We start from the raw sequence: 19581 nt of genomic DNA on the forward strand, positions 1-19581 counted from the left end.
GAGTAGGCCCTGGTGTGGAAGCCATAAAGGTGACTCAGTCACCTGCTGCAAAGGAATAGCTTGTACTAAGCATGCGCAGGGAGAGTGGAACCACATGCTTCCAGATGGGGCAATGACAATTCCAGCTGCTCATTGTAAATGACATTCTCTTGCAAGGTGCAGTATAACCTCACTTACTTACTGGGCATGTCTACATGAGATGCTTAACTGCACAGCAGTGTAGTTTACTGTGCAGTAAGTGTGTGTATCTACACGTGTGTATGTTTATTGCGCAGTAAAAATGCTTTACTTGCAATTAGTTACTGCACAGTTTTGCAAGTGTAGATGCAACCTGGGAGCAAGTTTGCTCCTGGGTCAGCCCTGCCACTAGAGGGCCAGCTTGAGGCTAGCCCCAGGGCTCTGAGCTGGGAGTCTCTCCTGCCCCAGGGCTGGGCTGCCTCTACGGCAGGCACTGCCTCAGGCCTTTAGAGAAGCCTGCAGGCACTCAGAGCCCTGGAGCACACCAGCAGGGAGCCTGAAGCCACTCCAGGCCCCTGGGCAGGTCTGGGAAGTAGCGGGCCAGAGAGCAGCAAGTGGGGCTGGCTTTTAAAGAGAGCTGCTAGGTGCTGGCAGCTGCAGGAGGAGCCTGGAGCTCCTCCTGGTGGCAGCAGGGGCCCAATGCAGGGCCCCAGAAAGCAGGAGCAGATTGGCAGCAAATCTGCTCCCACTTACCTGCACATGTAGATGCTTTCCCAGCACAATTTACTTGCGAGTAAACTGATGCTGCATCCAATATATGTGTAAACACACCCACTTAAAATTCTAATTTATAAAAGCCTAAATCTGTCTGTCTGTCCATCCATAACGCTTTATTTGCACTCTGATTGGCTGACAAACAGACAATCAGAGCATGAAGAAGCATTCTGACAGAAGGCAGCCCACCGCCATGATGGTGGGGACACAGGGGATGGAGCGGCGGGAGGGGGGAAGCGGCGGCAACAGAGCAGACTGAAGGAAGGTGAGGCCAGCCCTGTTCCCTCCAGCTAATGTGTGTGGTGGGGGAGTGAGCCTGGGCCCAACACAGTGGGCCTGGGCCCAATGCAAGGGTGGGGAGTAGGCCCAGGACCAGGCCCAACATGGTGGGGGAGGGAGTTTGTCCAGGCCCAATGCAGGTGTGGGGGGTGGAAACAGGCCCAAGTTGGGGAAAAGCTGGCCCACTGTGTCGGGAGACAGGTGGGGAACAGCAGGCCCAGCCTGACGTGGCTGCAGCAGTGACTAGGGGAGGGAAGGAGTGGGCCTTCTGTGACAGGGAGGGGGGAGTGGGCCCAGAACCACAGCAGCAGGAGGGAAGGGGGAGTGTGCACGGATGGGGGGGCCTGAGGCTCTGCCCCCGCCCACTCCCCCCCATAATTCTTGATGAGCAATTGGTTAGTTACTTCATATTTTCTCTGTGAACAGTTTTTTTCTCCCAGCTTTGTGCCTTTAAAGCAAACGTGTGTGCTATATTCCATGTCCCACTATGCTCCTCACCTTCCTTCTTGAGGGCCTTTATTTGCAGCAACCTATAATGAGTTGTCACATCCTTATTAGGAAATAACTAAAAGACAGTTCAGATATAACTTTAAATTATTCCAGACAGGGATTACAATAGAAGATTTAACTTTATCTGAAGCACTGTTAATACAGCCCTATACTGGCTTCTAAAATGCTTTCTATGTCTTGTAATTGAGGTACCCAACAAAACCCATGCAATAACAAAACCCATTCAACATAGTTCAGCATCACAGTTAAAGATCAAGCACTGATGTGGGAATTCTACAAATCAGTGGAAGGACTGAAGGGAGGAGTAGTACAGTGAAGGAACTGAGGAGAGAAATCAAGATCCACACCTCAAAACCTTTTCCTTCACTTCATTTAACAGACTCTCAGCATTTAGGTAAAATGGCATACAGCTTAGAGACATCATAGGCTATATTGTATTATCAAAAGATTTAGCACAAGACAGCTCTTAAATTTGGTCACGAACCAAACTAAAGACATTTTTAAGACATCCCTAATATTAAATATGTGCATGACCTTGTTTGTATGGATGCACATTCCTAGACAGAATGCTGTTACCAGTGGATAAACTATTAACCAACTTAGAAAACAGTTTATTTTTAAAATCACAATTCAACATTAGATTCTAGACTTATTTTAGACTTATTTCTGAGTGCTTGAAAACCAAGTTTATTCTGAATCTGAATGCAGCTGTTTAATAACACTAACATATATTTTCAGTAAGTGCCTTCAGTGGTTTTCCCTTGGCATGTCTGAAGCAGCAGGGAACTATTATCCTGTGACAGTGCTCTATCTATTCTATTGATATAATACCTTTAATATTATTTAAACTGTTACTATTTACTCTTTTTTTTCAGTTACAGTACAGCAACTCTCTGGTTTGGTGCTTCAAAAGTATTTCAAGTTGTCTTTCAATGCACTTCAAAATATCCACAATACAGTGCTGAAGGAGTATGTGTGTGGTATGGAGGACAATAGAATAACTGGCAAAGTTAGCAACAATCAAGTTATGAGAAGTTTTTTAAAAACTGCTCTTCTCCATTCTGGGTTTTGCTTGTCTTACCACCATTCTGAACCAGGAAACTAGGCATGGCTCCAAATAGGAAAAGTTTTCCTTGTGAGCCCTACTTGCCCCTCTAAGGATCATAGGACAGTAAGGATGGAAGGGACCTCACAAAGTCATCTATTCCAGGCCTCTGCTCAAGACTAAACAATCCCAGCCAAGTGTCTGTCTAACATGCTCTCAAAAGCTTTCAAGGACTTCCAAATTTCCAAATTCCTCAACTTCGCTAGGTAGCCTGTTCCAATACTTGACCATGCTCATAGTCAGAAAGTTCCTCTCAATCTTTGACCTAAATTTTCCCTGTGGAAGCTTGAGGCCTTTGCTCCTAGTCCTGTCCCCAAGAGCCACAGAGAAAAGCCCACTTTCATCCTCTCTGTAATTACCCTTCAGGTATCTGAAAACTGTTATCAACCCTCTCCCTTAGTCCTCTCTTCGCCAGACTAAATAACCCTAATTTTTTCAGCATCTGCAGGTATTAAATTTAGGCATTCTTAGCCTAACTTCACCATTTTAATGCACATTAAGGGCATGCATGTGCAGATGTCTGGCTGTAATGCTCATTAAATTAGGCTACTACTCATTAACGCATCTCATGTAGAAGCATGCTATGGGTACTTTCAAATGGGTGTATTCTATATCCTTCCTGGATGGAGCCATGCTCTATCCAAACTTATGCTTAATATTACAAAAATACTTGCCAAGTACAAATTCTCACATTAATACCTTGATGTCAAATATAACTCATACACCATAAGAAAAGCAAGCAGTTGGGAGTACAGGGGAAGGGATTGGAACTTACTTCCCAAAACATCCTAGTCTAAAAGTAAAGAAATTAACATGAAATAAGGACTGACAATAATCTACTTTAGCAGTAATATATGAGTAACATCATAACAGAAATAATAACATTTTTTCCATAGGTTATAGGGCCAGAGGGACCACTTTGATGACCTAGTCTGACCTGCTGTGTAACACAAGCCACATGACTTCTCTAAATTAATTTATTTTTGAACTAAAGCATATCTTTTAGGGATAAAAAATTCCTACCTTGATTTTTTAAAATCCCAATAATGAAGAGAATCTATAATAACATGATTAAATAACATCAATTTGTGAACAAAAATCTAAAGAAATATACGGGTTACTTTCACAAGGGGATTGGGTTAAAAAGACATTAGGCTGCCTGGTTTAGAAATGCTGCTATAAAGCTTAGCAAAATTAATTAACAAGACAATTTAATATTTTAAACGCTTTCAGCCTTGTAAATTTTTTCCATAAGAACAGTCAATTTCATTGAACTAGCATCCAGAATTGGCATGTAGTAATCCTAACCCCCCATAGTCATAGAATGTGAGCAGAAACTAGAAAGAACTCAATGAGGGTGGGTATCTGCTCACCTCTACATTTATTCTTAACTCCCAATAGCACAATCAGCATATTCTGAGGGACACTGTGGTTTATTACTTTTTGTAGCTATTTATAGCAGTAGAGTGATTTTTTTTTAGGGCAAAACACTTGCAGGCTGAAAGCAGGGTTTTCTTTAGAAGAGTTCTAATCTTTACTGTAGTCAAGAAATTCTGTAATACCAGAAGTAGTGTCAATATTTAGTATAGAGTTTTTGTCTTGATAGTACTATGGGTGGCTTAATACTACACAAGCACAAATACAAAAATTGTACTTGCTTCTACTAGCATCTAGATATTACATCTTTATGATGTATGCACAGGAAATGGCATATATAGATAATATTTATTTCAAACTGTATTTTATTTAATGAGTTGGCAATAATCCTCACTGAGAACTTTCAATCTAGAGTGAAAGCATGTAGCATAATTCGTAGGAACACCTTTGCACTGATAACAATAGCCAAGTGGACTTTATACTGGTAGATGTTTCTCATTATGACTGGATTTTATGAACTTGTATACCATTCTTTAACCCACAATAAATCTTTACTGTGGAATTATAAAACTTTTGGTAATGGGTAGTGATCTCCTTAAATCACGGTGAGACTGAACAATTTTCACACGTTGGTCACAGCATAAAGAGCAAATTTCACAGATATCGTTTGGATGTGATCTGCTAGCCCTGCCCCTCAGTGCCGATCGGTGGTGTGGTCCCAGCATGGGAGGAGGGAAAGGGGGAAGCTGCCATTTTGTCTGTTGGCTGCTCTTCATGCAGGCCCACCCCTTGGCACTGACTGGTGAAGCCCCGGCAGAGGAAGGAGGGATAAGGGGGTAGCCACCATCTTATATATTGATCTTCATGCAACCCTGCCAGCTGGCACCTCCCACTCCACACCCCCCGGAGGGGAGGGGCTGTGAGGCCAGGCTGCATCAGTGAGGACCACTGGCTTGCATTGGGGAGCCAGCATTATATTTTTATTGAGTTTTTTTTTAAAGTAGATTTCATGAACAATCCCTGGATTTCACAGTTTCTGCAAAATCGCAAATTGAGTAGACGCCTAGTAATGGGGTTAAGAGTAGAACCAAACAGCAATCCTAGCTGACACATGGCCACGTAACATAGCTATTTATCTTCTAAGAAGCAGCATGCAAGTTAGGCAAGAATAAATAATGACTTACTGGAAAGGAAGTGCTGAGAGGTAGGGCCAAAATCCCTGTGAGCATCATGCAATTGCCTGATGCGTTCATCAATAGCCACCTAAGAAGAAGAAGAAAAAAATTACTCTCCTCTCAACATACAAGATGTAGCAATTAAAGTCAGGTATCTATTGCATTACCAAATGTTTTTAATTTTCTATGAATCCAAGAATGCTGGTGCATTTATAAGCTCAATGTTTTTGATTGTGAATTTGGAATGCCTGATCCAAAGACCACTCAAATGGAGTCTTTCTATTAACTTTGACATTGGATCATGCCCAAAGCAAACAGCCTGATAAATCCATTTGATCATATCAGCCTTTCCACTCCACAGAAAATAAAAATTTCTGTTCTCTTACTGGCCAATGATAAAATGGGAAACTTACTTCTCTGCATTTACTTATACTTGACCTTTTGGAGAGTAAATTTCTATAAGCTGGTACAAAAGAATATAAACCTGTTTTAAGAGGAGATGCCAACCACACTTGTGTGGTGTGCCAAGATGATGGTAAATCAAGTGGCATTTAGTTACCAATAATTGCTGTTTTAATTGAATCCCAGCCCCTTGACTCTTTCTTTCTTGGATTGAGATGTTCCTTGAAGAACATGTTATTTTTAGCATTCCGTTGTGTGAACATATTACATAAAGACACAGTCATTTGGTGTAATATTTGAAAATGAGTACAACTCAATACAAGGTAGAGAGCTAAGGACTAGCAGCTTCTATCTTGTATAAAATTTGCAAATAATTAGTAACATTCACCAAGAGTTCTACATACTTTATTTTGAAAGGATATTGCCAGGTGGATCAGGTATAAATTTAGGATTTAGAAACAGAAAAAAATGCCTAAAGGTAATAATAATATATCCTCTGAAATGTTTTGAACAATTAATTATAGGAAGCAGATTGTTTGAATTTAAATATTTCCCTGCAAGCCAAACAGTGCAATGATGTTTTAATGCAGGAAAACCAGAAGGGGGAACTTGTAAGTCTGGCTTTTGTCATCAAACTTGAGAGAGATGCTAAAAAGGAAACAAACAGTATCTATCTGTTGAAAAGGAAATTCAGGGTTTAAAACTCACTTGTGTGTGGGCACTAGCATGCTTGTGAGGGATTTAAACACACACACATGTGGCTAAGGTCAAAACTTCAACTATGCATATTTGTCAGCCAGTGTTTGTGGTTTTGGGTGCTGTCTCAGTTAGGAGAAGACAATAATAATAAAGTCATAGCAATTAACCTGAAATTGCAGTGTAATATGCAAACCCAGCAAAATGACACACTAAAGATATCAGGGTACACTAATAAACTCAAGAACTATACATAGCTTCAGTAACTAACCTGGAAATATCATTCCATACACATGTATATTTTGTCAATGTAAAGATGAATAAAACACGGGGAAACTTTGACTGCTCTCCAGGAATAATCGATAGAGAACTTAAAAAGACAGTTGGCTGGTCACCTGATAGGCTATTTATCAATATAGTCACGCAATGTACTATTTTCATATTGGTACTCTACATGCAGATAGTTTCCATGATAGAATAATGAGATACACTTTTTGCTATGGCTTTTACAAACTCCAAAATATTAATTATGAAAGGCAGATAGTAGCGTAAATGCCAGTAGTGAACAAACAATGAACACCTGCTTTCAGCTATTAGAAATAAAACACTAAGCATGTCTGTTGCTGTTCTCATTGAAATCACAATGGGATTTACCATTGAGAATTAGGACTACCAAAATGCAGGAGAATTAGGACTACCAAAATGCTTCAGAGCTGGTACATAATGTTTTCTGAAATATAACTAAGTAGCACATGAAAATAACATTTGTAATTACTAAAAAAGCCCTACAAATCAAAATACATTTTCAATTTTGCCTTCAGATTTTAGGGGAACATGAAAGGTGCTTCATACATATGTCAACATTTTTAGCTTCCTACAAAAATTCTTTAGCATGAAATCACCTGAACCAAATGCATTATTTTGCTCAGGGCAGAATTTTGCCATGAAAGGCTGTATTTTAACCATGAATCGCATTTACTAATTTCACTCGTAAAAATTTCAGTTTTTGCAAGAACACACACAAGCGCTACAAAATTCTGCAAGTAACATCCATATTGCATAGCAGACAAGGAGAAAATAATCTGTTCTTGTTTCAGATAGCTTCCTATGCCCCCAACAGACATTAAAATGAAGGCACAATGGGATCTGATGCAGGATCCCAACAATCACACTACCTGCCAAGCCATACCACATGTGCATAGCAGAATGGCAAGACATGATGACTGTGTGATTCCACATCAGATCTCATGTGCCATTTTTGCACGCTGGCAAGTAGCAAGCCTGACGTCCAGCTGGGGGAGCACGCCATGAATTCCCATGGCCAGAAGCCTCCATCATCTGATGGGGCTTCCAGCTGCAGGAGTACACAGTATGCTCCACTGGCCAGAAGCCCTGTTCAGCTAACTGGGGCTCCCAGGCATGGGAGCGCATGTTGTGCTCCCTCATTTGTGAGCCTGATTCAGATTAGGGGTCTCCCAGTCTCTGGAGCATGTGGCAGTCTTGAAAGGCTTCCAAGTGCTGCAGAGGCTAGGCATTGGTCACATATTTAATTAAAGGCATGATAAGAACCAGCCACAAAGTTATTACACATTTGTGGCTTATTCCTCATGTAATCACGCCATTAATTGATTGAACATGTGGCCAGGTCACTATTTAAGATGCAATTAACTGGTTAATCACATCTTAAGTGTAACATCTGTCAGGGGCCTATAAGAAGCACCAGGTTAGTTTAATTGCCAAATAAAAGGATTGCAGTGTTACTAATAGCTGTTATTGTCCAGAAATGATGTGAGAAACACGGCTTTTTGGGGAGATCTTTCATTGCACCACCTGGATATTAGACTTGGACATAATATTGGACAAAGTGCCCTTCCTGAATTCAGAATTCTGTGCTACAGTTGTCTTCATTCAGTCATAAGATATAGAATGTTACAGCAACACACTACACATTATAATATGGCCTCTTTATTTTAATTGAAGAAACTCTAACTATACAGAAATGAAACATGTTCTGTTTAGATGAAAATATTGTAAATATAGTACTTCCAGATATTCGGTCACCTTTTAAATATTACTGAATTTGAAGAAATTTATTAAGCGGGGGTTTTCTTCTCTCATCCTATCACTCAGTCTCAATACTTTTATATCTGCATGTCACACAAACAGATTATAGATGATAACAAAGGCAAAGCTTCATCATGTCATTGCTAGGAATAGTTTTTAGATAGTTTATCTGTTGTAGTGCCTCAGTCTTATTTATATTTGTTTTAAGCAGCTCAACTGAAACTAGGAATAAGGGATTGTAGGATCAGATTTGGATGCATTACGTTTCTTTTCTTCTTTATTTTGTTTGTTTTTAATTGAATGTTTTAAATTTGAGTGCAACTCCGTGTGAAACTTACTGTCTCTGACACTGAAAGGCGTGGCCCTCAAAGTAATGTCGATCATCAATTAAATTTCTAACTTCCTGCTATACATAAATGGCATTAACTGCAGTACTCATAGAGGTATAAGCTGTGTAACCCCATTTATCTTTTCTAGTCTGTAGGCCCCTTGAAAAACTTGTGAATGCATGTAAGTACTCTGATAGATAAAGGGAAAAAAATGCCTATACTCATACTTAATGAGTAAGGACCTACTGAATTCATGGTGAAAGTGGGTTGCACAGCAGCTCCTTTAATCTTGCAGGTTCCCCCACACACCCCACGCCCCCTCTCCCCAGTTGCTGATTGTCTGAGGGGCCCTGGGGCCCTTCTGCTTGTCGCTGACTGGCCAAGAGGCAAAAATGGTGTCATATTTAAAACTGCCGTTCTTGCCTCCCTGCTGATCAGGAGCAAGTGGCAGAGCCCTTCCACCAATTGGCAGGGGGAAGGGGCATGTGGGGGAACCTGCAAGATTAAAGGAGCTTCTGCACAGCCAACTTCTAGCATGAAATCGGTAGGTCCCTATTAATGGGACTCCAACAAAGGCTCTCCTTCAGCTGCCACATTAGTGAACTAGCTGTAACATATCCTACATCCCAGCCATTTCTTACTTCCTGCCCTGCAGTTCTGCTATTTTGCAAAGATTGTTTATAAAAAGAAGATTTCTTAGTGTGGCAGAGCACAGGTTGTGTCTGTCACTTTAAGAGACTTGAGCAGGTTGTGGAGCATCTGGCAGGTGCGGTGAGGCCCAGTTAGGCAATCAAATGACTGCAAGAGGGCCCATGGATTGGAGGTGGAATGAGCAGCCTCAGTCTAAGCCCAAGCCCTAGGAGCTGAGTTGGCAGTTGCTGCAGGGACGCAAACAATGAACAACACCTAGCTAGAGATCTGCTACTCCCAGAACAGCCTGGAGGTCCAGGGTAGGAACTATGGGGAAGGAGGATGTTCCTGGTCCTGGGGAATGACCTAAAACTACATTTTGCTGGGGTTGGATAGTGTGGTGGGGCAGTCTCTAGGAAATGCCACACCTGCGCCTCCCCAGTGAAAGGCGAGGATTGGGTGCCATATAACCTCAGCCCCCACAACCTGGTGGGTAACCCCGTAGAAGAGACAGGCTATGGGTCCAGGCATTTCATCAGAGACCTGAGGCCCAAGGGGTGTAAGGCCCAGGAGCCCCAGTGAGGGGGTGGAGTAGGGGCCCACAAGCTCAGAGAGTGAGGACAGTGTTTGGAAGGGCCCAAGAAGGCTGACCTGTATGGGAGAGAAGGATAGCTGCCTGAAAACCTAGCCAGAGAACCTCTACTGGCCCATGCTGGGGCCAGGAACATGGTGATCAAAGGGCAAGGACAACCACCATGAGGGACAGCCTGAAGCTAAAGGCCTGGAATTCCAACTGGCCTAGAAGCAAGGCCAGGGCCTGCAAGGCTAAAGGTTCCAGAGGGGGCCATTCCTGAGAGGGAAAGGGGCCTAGGGAATTTGCAACGTAGGATGATGGCAGAGGTTATGCCATCTGAGACAGAGGGATCCAGGTTGGGTCTGAACATCAGTGGAAAATATAGTGGGGTCCAGTGTGAGGCCGGAGTGAGGCATGGGACACGGTGAAGGGGCAGTACAGAGCTGTGTATTATGCCCCTGGCACCAGGCATTAAATGGGCAGCCTCCTGCCTAGGGACAACTATTTAACTTGGTTACAACAAAGGAATGGCAGGAAAGTCAGGTGGGTGGACTGCTCTAGACAGGTGGGCAGGCCAACGTATGGACTGGCCTCAAGATGGCCCCTTGTTCTCACTCAGCAATTTATTCCATGTTCCAATCCCTAAATTACAATCCCTTATATTACAATATGGTTTGAAGGAAAGAAGCTTGTTACAAGCTGCAGTTTCAGTTCAAATCCTTTACCCTGTTTTAGTTTGATCAAACTTACAGGAGGGAGTGGCTTGGTAGTGGTCTAAAAAGGTTGGATGAGGTCCCAGCTTAGACTTTCAGCAGAACTGGTTTGCAAAAAATGAGTTAAATTTACTAGACTCTGTAGCCAGTTCTCTGTATTTCTTAAAAAAAAAGACAAAAAATAAGACATCATTGACAATGTTATTTGAAAATGCAATGAGTTTGATACCATGACACTAGCAAATGGGAATAAAGAATGTGCAATATACTTTCAAACATATTACCTACAACACTCCTGGGGCCCACCCTAATATTATTGCCAGGAAAATCTCTTTAGAAATCTCTTAAATTAATTTGCAAGTCATAAAATAAGGAAACAAATAGCTAATTCTTTCTTTCTTTCTTTTCTCAGCATGCTTATTTGCACCTCTTCAGTTTCTAATATGGCTTTGTATTCTTTCTGGCAAAAAAGAACTTCCTTTTCTGTCTCTGATGCTCATGCAAATGAACAGCAGCTTCTATTACCACTATTATTAAGTCAAATTATACTGCCATTAAAATGACTCCACAATTTCATGTGCTATTTTGAAAGGGAATTATGAATACAGTAGTGGAAGACACAGCATTCAAATCTCCCTCTTCCTAATTCATCAGTACAAGCTTCATTGAAATATATAATGTCAACCAAAACCCAGGGTCACAATACAAAATGCAGAGGAAAAAATGTTTTCCTTTTTATCAAAGGAAAATAAAACATCTCCTCACAAGATTTTTTTTCTAGGTTTTTCTCTACCAATGAGGCAGAAACAACTCTACAATACCTTCCCACAGTAGCAAGAACATGGCTGCAAATGTAGGGATGAAGAGGGCTCATTATACTGTTTCAAATGACTTCATTTTCTATTTTAGAATCAGTGGTAGAGGAGAGGGAAGGGTCACATAGGCCTCACCCACTCCACTGACTGCAGTTAAAACATTTACATTTAAGCTTACGTTCTATACATCATTATTCATTTAAAATATGTCACCAGCAGAAAAGTCTTCTGAGGTCAGGGTAATACCCCTTTTGTTAGGGCATCTGAGGGCACAGGCAGCATAGTGCTTAGACACTAATTACACAATTATGCTGCCCAGTATTCAAACACAGGCTAATTATTGTGAAGAACAAGAAGCTGAAATTTAAAACTGCTATTAATTTGAGAAAGCAGGGTTGGGATCATTTACTGAAAAATAAATGCAATATCCAAAGAACTAAAACCACTCTTGAAAAAGATGGCTGCACATGCCTGAGATTGTAGGGAAAAATGGCAGAGAGGAAGGCAAGGAATAAAATAAATTCATTCAGGCAGCTATTTTTAGTGCAGCAGCAAAGCAATATGTTTCCTGTTTTAAAAATATGCTATACCAATGACTACTTTTCATGAAGACAGGAGGATAGTTTTCTGTATTTAATAAGCATGCATACATACAATACTTAATTCAGCAACACTCCTTTAATCCCCCACCACATTCACAGCATTGCTATAGCTTCCTGACCTTGACTCCAATCACATCCAATTTGACTGCATATCAAAGAAAACTGGATCCTAGGAGACCCTCTTTAATGTTACCCAGCACTCCTCCTCCCATCAGCTGAAAAGCTTCTTTCTTTTCTCTCACTGACTCAGAGCTGCCAAAGGAGTACCAGGCTGTTCTTTACAAATCAATAAACAGGAAGATCTGATCTACAATACTTCCAATAGCTACTGAATTCAGTTGCTCTCTGTTCCTTGCATAACATAAGATAAGGATGAATTTACATAAGCACACTTTGTGCTCCTTAATGAAGGGTAGTGGAAAGGGAGATTGATGTCCATTGTTTTGAACCGCTGATATGTAGTGTTAAAGTCTTGACAGTTACTCAGTTTCAAGTGCAGGGCTGGACAATCAGTTTACTGGTGCAAAGACCTGCAGCCTGAAACCTTCTGGAATATATTAAGTTTATCCTGAAAACACTGTAGTGTGCTTCTTGTCAGGTGTGGAGGTAAAAAAAATGAAGATAAAAAATAATGTTTTTTGTTCTTACATGTTGTAAGGACTGAATTTGAATTGCAAGATTTCTGGGCCATGGTAGCACAGTACACTTAGGCTGATGATAATCTTAGTGACTTTATACAATTCCTACTTTCTCTAAAAAAAGAAATCCTAAAATCCATGAGGATACATGTATTGTACCTCAACTGCTTTTATTAATCCTCAAATGAAACAAGAGAATAAAATGTAATAAAAATTCAGGAAACATCATAAAGCCTTGGGCATAGAGCCTTAGAAAGCAGTAAAAAAAAAAAAAGCTCCTTGACTTAATATGTCTACTATAAGTAATCAGCCATTGGTTTTTTGGCTTTTGTTTTAAAATTCTAAAGCAGTGAACTTCAGGGTGTGTACATACGTCTGGAAAGAAAGAAAGAAAAAAAGAAAGACTTTGACTTTTAAGAGGCATTTATTCCAGTGAGGGTGACAAATCGGGACCCGTAGAGAGTATGTACAGGTTGGCCCGAAAGAAAGAAAGAAAGAAAGAAAGAAAGAAAGAATCTTGTGCTTTAATAGGAAGACTTTTCAAATTTAAAGGAAATATACCAATTTGAATACCTGGTGAAATTATATGAATAAGATCTCATTATAACCAAGTTACAGCTCACCTGAATAAAAGAACACTTTTTAAAAATTTTAAACAAAACAAAGCTAAAAAAACAAAGAAAGAAAAGAAAAAGAAATGTCATCTTAAACAAGTAGCCCTTAACTTTTAAGTAAATATTATAAAAGATTTAGAAATTCCAAAAAGTTTGTTCCTGACAGCACATTTCCAACATGTAAGGCTGTGTTTTAAGGGGTAAATCCTGCAGCATGGATGTCAATGTGGCCCTTACTGCATGGTGGTCCTACTACAATCTGACTCTTACTGCATGGTGTTCCTGTCTCTCTTTTTTACCACCTGAAAGGCAGATTATCTAAATATATTTGCTTGTATAATATTTTATTAAACCAATAGGACTTTAGTATGGGCTTAATGTCTTCCTGAATCAGTACCTCAAACTTTAAAAATATACCTTTATTGTATTATTATTTCTTTAGGGATTCATTAACAAAGTTAAGGACCTACTTTGCCACTGTGGGAAGCAGTGTTCCCGTAAGCTGCATCTAAAAGCAAGAACTGCCACACAGAGTCTGGATACCTCCTCTTATTTGGGATTTAGTAACTTAATCTATGGGCATGATTTGTTTATATCTGTGGGATGAGTTCTCAGCTGATGTAAATTAGTATTTGTGTTCGTTACTCCCATGGAATTGCCTGTTTCATTACTTCTTTATATTTTTTTTAATTCTCTAAATATAGAAAGTTACAAAAAAACATCAAACATGCAGATACTTGCATCCAGCAGACTAATAACAAATGTGAACACTTGCAGCATGGCATCCATATACAAGAACGGGCTGTAAGAATGTTTTTTTTTAAGTCTGTATTATATGCTTCCATTGGAACAGATGTGCATGTATGACTATACTTGTGTGCATGTGTGCCCATGGGACTTAAACTGTGATGTTTTCCCCCTTTTATTCAATATATGCTTTTTATTTGCTCACCAGTTAAACTGTTATTAGGTTCTAATGGAACTACCTTAGTTTTCATTATTCCTATTGAGGAAGCTAAGGATTCTGTTACAAACCAAACTACAAATATGAATTTGGTCTAGGAGTACTATTGTGTTAACTTCTTGTCAGTGTCTTCTTTTTTCTGCTTTCAAAAAAGGAGGGAAAGAAAATAATTTTTTATATATGGAGCATTAAATCAAAACCAACCTGATAAAATGAGATTTAATAATAAAAAGACCCAAATTTCCTTTCAAATATCAACTATGCTAATGAAATAACTGGAAATGGTGGTTATCGGGAAATTGTGGTTATTAACTTCTTTACTGTCTGAGCCCCCAAAGTTTGGAATAGACTGCTGCCAGAGGTGGTTCAAGCACCTACTTTGAACGCCTTCAAGATAAAATTGGATGTTTATCTTGCTGGGATCCTATGACCTCTGCTGACTTCCTGCCCCTGGGGTAGGGGGCTAGATTTGATGATCTTCCAAGGTCCCTTCCAGCCCTAATGTTTATGAAATCTATGAAATCCATTTAAAAAAATGTGGTTGCAAGGTATCTGACAATCATTTCAAATGATTGGCTATGTGTAAGGGGAAATAAAAATCAATAAATTCCTTATAGGGCTGTTAAATAAGAGAGTAATATTTCACTCAGTACAACACGTAAGTCTCTGGTATCCATTTCCCTATACATACTAGTAGGCACTTGAAAATCATTATAGGCAGGGCATATCATTATATGCCCTGCCTATACTATTATATGCACTTGAAAATCATTATAGGCAGGTGCTTTGTATTTAAGTTGCCTGACACCCTCCATTGCTTTCATTGGCTTATAACTTTGCCAAACTTCAGCTGATTGGTCAGACGTTTTCCATGATGTGTACCTTTTTTGGGTTGAACGTGTATGAAAATTTCAACCAGAACAACCCAGCAGTTTCTGATAATGAGGTTAAAGAAAATATGTACTTTTGTTCACGTTAAAAACTGTTGGAAAACTTCTCTCTTAGAAGTTATATTTCCTCTTGCTTTGAGCTGGGACTTGATATTTGACAGGCAGGCAGTCTGTTTGTTATGGATGTAGCCTCTTGCTGTCCTTGTGAAAATCTTCCCACTTTTAGCCAAGCTATAACCCTTTAAAAAATGTAGTTTGGATGCGCTCAATAAGAATAGTATTTTGAAGCTAAATTCCCCAGTTAGTCATCCTACACAAGGCATGCTCCAACCTGGACTAAGAAAGACTTTTTCTGTGCCTGCAGTTCTAGGTTGCTAGGGCTGTCTTAGGCCTGAGTCCTGGCATCTGAAAACAAGGTATTCTCTCTCCTATCTGTATTTTAAGTGATACTCTGGCTGAACCAACAGAGAGCATGGAGGAGGAAGTGGCTTGATTCCAGTGCAAAGGGGCATGGGACAGTTCTGTAAAATAGTCAAGAACCTGGAGAAAAGACTGTGACTGAAAGCTGGTGGGGAGGGATTGGGGCTAGCTAGTCAAATAAACAGGTTCTGAGATGGGAATGAATGGGAGCCCACGGGCAACGGAAGGACACAAAAATATAGATAGAATTGGGTGGGGGGCAGATTGAATTAATCGAACAACATGACTTGGTTATGAAATAATGGGGGAGGAGAAAAGCTGAGGGAGAAGAGGAGACAGACCTGAAACCAAGTATCAAGGAAAGATTTAGAATGCCCTGGGTAAAGACCAGGCTAAAGAGATAAGACAAATGGTAAAACGAAATTGTAACTGCACCAATCACAACTCTAAGTCAGGAAACCTCACAGAACATGGGACCCAAATGTCAAGCAACCACAAACTGCCTAACACCCTAAGAAACAGTATAACATGCAAACAGAAGCATCACAAATTTGGAGAAGCTTGAAGCCAGGAAGACAACAACTCAGGCAAATCCTGGTGCAGTGGAAAATGCCTAACCAGCTGAACTCACTGTATCCATCAGAAGACTTATATAAGACTATCTATATTGACTGCTAGGGTTTGCTTAAAGGTTAAGTGCTGCATTTAAGCCTTGCCTGAAATATTGATATTGCTTATGTGTTCAGTAAATTAGGATTTCAGATCAGAATAGTTTGACCAAACATTTTATTCCTGTACAGCCCACCTCTAAATTTAGCACAACAATCTGGTTCCAAGACATTAGGCAAATTGAGGAACCACATTATGTTACAGACTAGAACCACAGACTACTTTTTTTAACCAAAGCACCTATGCTTTCATTTAGTGCAGAAACTGGATGAGGGTGAACCAAGGTTGTACAATGACGGAGACTGATTTTTCTGTAGGATACCTGTCTTATTTGTTGAAAAGTGCATTGTAAATGGGATAGGGGTGTGTAGGAAGAGAACGGGTGGTCTATGGTAAAGGTAGCTGAATGCTGGCCTAGGCCCTAGAGAACTGTATTTTCTACGAGGTGCTGAACAAATCACTAAAACCTAACTTTAATGACCCATAACTGTTTTCCAGTTGCCTAAGTTGAGATGTCTGCATCTGAACTGCAGAAGTATGAACACTCATGACAGCACTAAAATCAGTGGAGCTCTGCTCTGAACATATCAAGTGTTATATAATGTTAAAACTCTAAAAATCAGGTTGTAGGTGTCCTCAGGTATTATATTAAAATCAGTGGATGAATTTGTCTTTAATCTGTTTGTCCCAGCTCCCCATTTTTATATACTTTCACCATACAGAGATGTTCAAAAAATAAATTAATTAACATTTGTGGAATACTCAGAAACCATGGTGATGAACACCAAAGCTAATGAGGTGATAATGATTCTGTCTTCAGAACATGTTTTTTATTGTATGCAGTAAACAAGACAGGATGACACTTAGAATAGTAAGGAGAAAACAGAATATTGCTAGTTATTAAGCTAGCACTGTCTATACTGCGTACCGAATGAGGTAGGGATCCACTGGGAAAAATAGAATGTGATCAGGCAATTGGATATACTGCATTCATGCATAATGGCCTAATTAAGGTTGCACAAGCAACTAATGTTGAGTTCCTGATTTTGCAAGCTTAATACTGCTCTTTTAAGAAGTTTTGAGTATAAGTTTATCTACGTGAACTATTATCTTCGAATTCAGCACTTTCCATTAGGTTATATGTTAATAGTGTAAATTATGCTTTCAGATGCCTGACTGATAACAACATTATATTTTAGGACTTTACTGATATGCAGGTACATGATCAGAGGTTTATCATACCTCCTGGATAAATGTCTGTGATGAGGTTTTCCTCTGAGGTCTCTAGAACTTTCCTAGTCTTCCAAATTATTCAACAGAAAATACAAAACATTTAATATATAAGCTGAAAAGTATCTTTGTAAGTAAATTTAGTACTACCTCAATGCATAGAATCAGAAAAGATAAGGAGTGTCTGTGAGAGCAGGAAGCCCCAGTGGATGGTGAGCCAGGGAAGAAATCCCCCTAAAAGACCACAGGGCTGTGTGGGGAACCCAGGCAGAAGCCTCATGGGGGCTAGTGATATCCCCCATAGCTCCAGGAGCAGTGGTGGCTGCAGTGGTGGCAGGAAAGTGGCAGGAGAAGCAGCAGCTACGGTTCATCAGTTCCTGCTTGCTCCACATAGGTCGGCATGCAGGAACTGCCAGTATAACTGAAAGTCTGGTACCAGCAAGGGCGCAGGCAGCAGGAGAGGCATGGAGCCATGACCCCACGTTGCATGGCACCAGGGATGCAACCCCTGACACTAGCATTGTGGAGGCGAGAGGAGCTTCACCCTGGGTGCTCACCAGAGCATGGGACAACAGCAGCCCACACACTTGGATAAGTGGCGAAGGCAGCAGCACTCCAGAATTCAGAAGGGGAGAGGAGTACCCGACCCTCTTTCCACAGCACCCACCATGCATAATTGAAGAAGGAATTAGCCTTGCTCTGGGACATGTGAGTGAGGTCAATGGACTTACCTTTCTTGGAGGGGTGGATCTTAATTGATAGCAGGGACATTGCCAGGTGAGTACACTGAACTGGGTAACTGAGATCCACGCTGCAGCGAGGGTGGATTAACGTGAAGTTTATTTAAAGGACCAGAAGGACTGGGTCAGCCACTAGTTTATAGTCACATTGTGAGCCAGGGCATAATTTGATTTGAAGCCTTTATTTGATGGGATGCTGACATCTGGGTTGAAGATCAGAGTTGTTGGCACTGCCGTTTGTATGAGCTTGCCTGGAGCTGCAGCTCAGGACTGAGTGTTATCTGCTGGGGCCACAGCACTGAAAGATATCACCACAGTGGCAACCTGGCTGGTGTGTGGGAAGGGTATAAGGGGAGGTGGAGCTCCAAATGTTGCCCTCTTGCAGGGTATGCTTCAGTTATAGTACGTAAGCCACACTGAAAGCCAGGCTGTCTGGACCTAAGGGCTGATTTCCCCGAAAGGGAGTTGCCAACAGTCCAACATGACCCATACTGGCAGTGCCACTTAGAGTGTGTAAGATGGGGGCTCAGTGAAACACAGGCATTCAAATCCCTATTTAACAATAACCTCACTGCTGCAGGGTACTGTTATTTAAGAGTGTCAAATTCCAGGATAGAAGAGTATGAGCACCTGCCTGCTCTTTCACCTGTGTCATCTCTCACATTTCACATGTATTATCTCTCACACCAAGAAAAAGCAGAATTTGTGAGTGTTACTATGAGAGGAGGGGTTTAGGTTGTAGCCGTGTTGGTCTAAGGATATAGGCAGACAAGGTTCCTTGGGTGAATTTGATATCTTTTATTAGACCAACCCAAATGGTTGGAGAATAGTTATTAAGCAAGCTTTTGGGTTCAAAAACCCTTCGTCAGGCTAAGGAAGCTGCAGCAGTTGCTGCGTGCTCTTCCTGGATGGAATGAAAAGTAAACAAGCCAGGGGCTGGGCTGGGCTGGGCTGGGCAGGGGAGTTAGTTGCCAGGCAGATTGTAATGTATCAAAAATCCAATGTCTGTGTTTAGTCCCTGATCTCTAGTATCCAGCAGGTTGATGAAATGGAGCTCATAGGCTCGTCTCTGGGATGTATTGTGTAAATTTCCCTTGAGGATCAGGACTGAGAGATTGGAGAGAGAGTGGCCCTCCTGTGAGAAATGTGCCCCCACCGGTAATTGGGTGTTTCTGTCTTTGATGGATTTCTGGTGGGCGTTCATTCTGGTGCGCAGTTGTTGTCTGGTCTCTCCTACATATCTTCCATCAGGGCATTTGGTGCATTGGATGAGGTATACTACATTCCTGGAGGTGCAGCTGTAAGATCCTGGGATGCTGATGGCTCTGTTGTAGGGTGTAGTAATAGTGGAGGTGGTGGAGATGTGGGGGCAGGTTTTGCATTTCTGCCACTCTCTCTCCAATCTCTCAGTCC

The 19581-nt window shown here is 41.0% G+C and overlaps 1 protein-coding gene across 8 annotated transcripts in view; it reads right to left on the bottom strand.

Annotated features, from left to right (window-relative positions):
- The window catches only part of DMD (dystrophin), a 1961037-nt gene that overhangs the window by 177176 nt on the left and 1764280 nt on the right, over window positions 1-19581 (bottom strand). For all 8 annotated transcript variants that reach the window (XM_025200207.1, XM_014518487.2, XM_025200208.1 and 5 more), the window contains one exon: window positions 5188-5266. In XM_025200207.1, the coding sequence (XP_025055992.1) occupies window positions 5188-5266 (79 nt within the window). The remainder of the gene's footprint in view (window positions 1-5187; window positions 5267-19581) is intronic.

The sequence above is a fragment of the Alligator sinensis genome, unplaced genomic scaffold (genome assembly GCF_000455745.1).
Source record: "Alligator sinensis unplaced genomic scaffold, ASM45574v1 scaffold746_1, whole genome shotgun sequence".
Classification (NCBI taxonomy): Eukaryota; Metazoa; Chordata; order Crocodylia; family Alligatoridae; genus Alligator; species Alligator sinensis.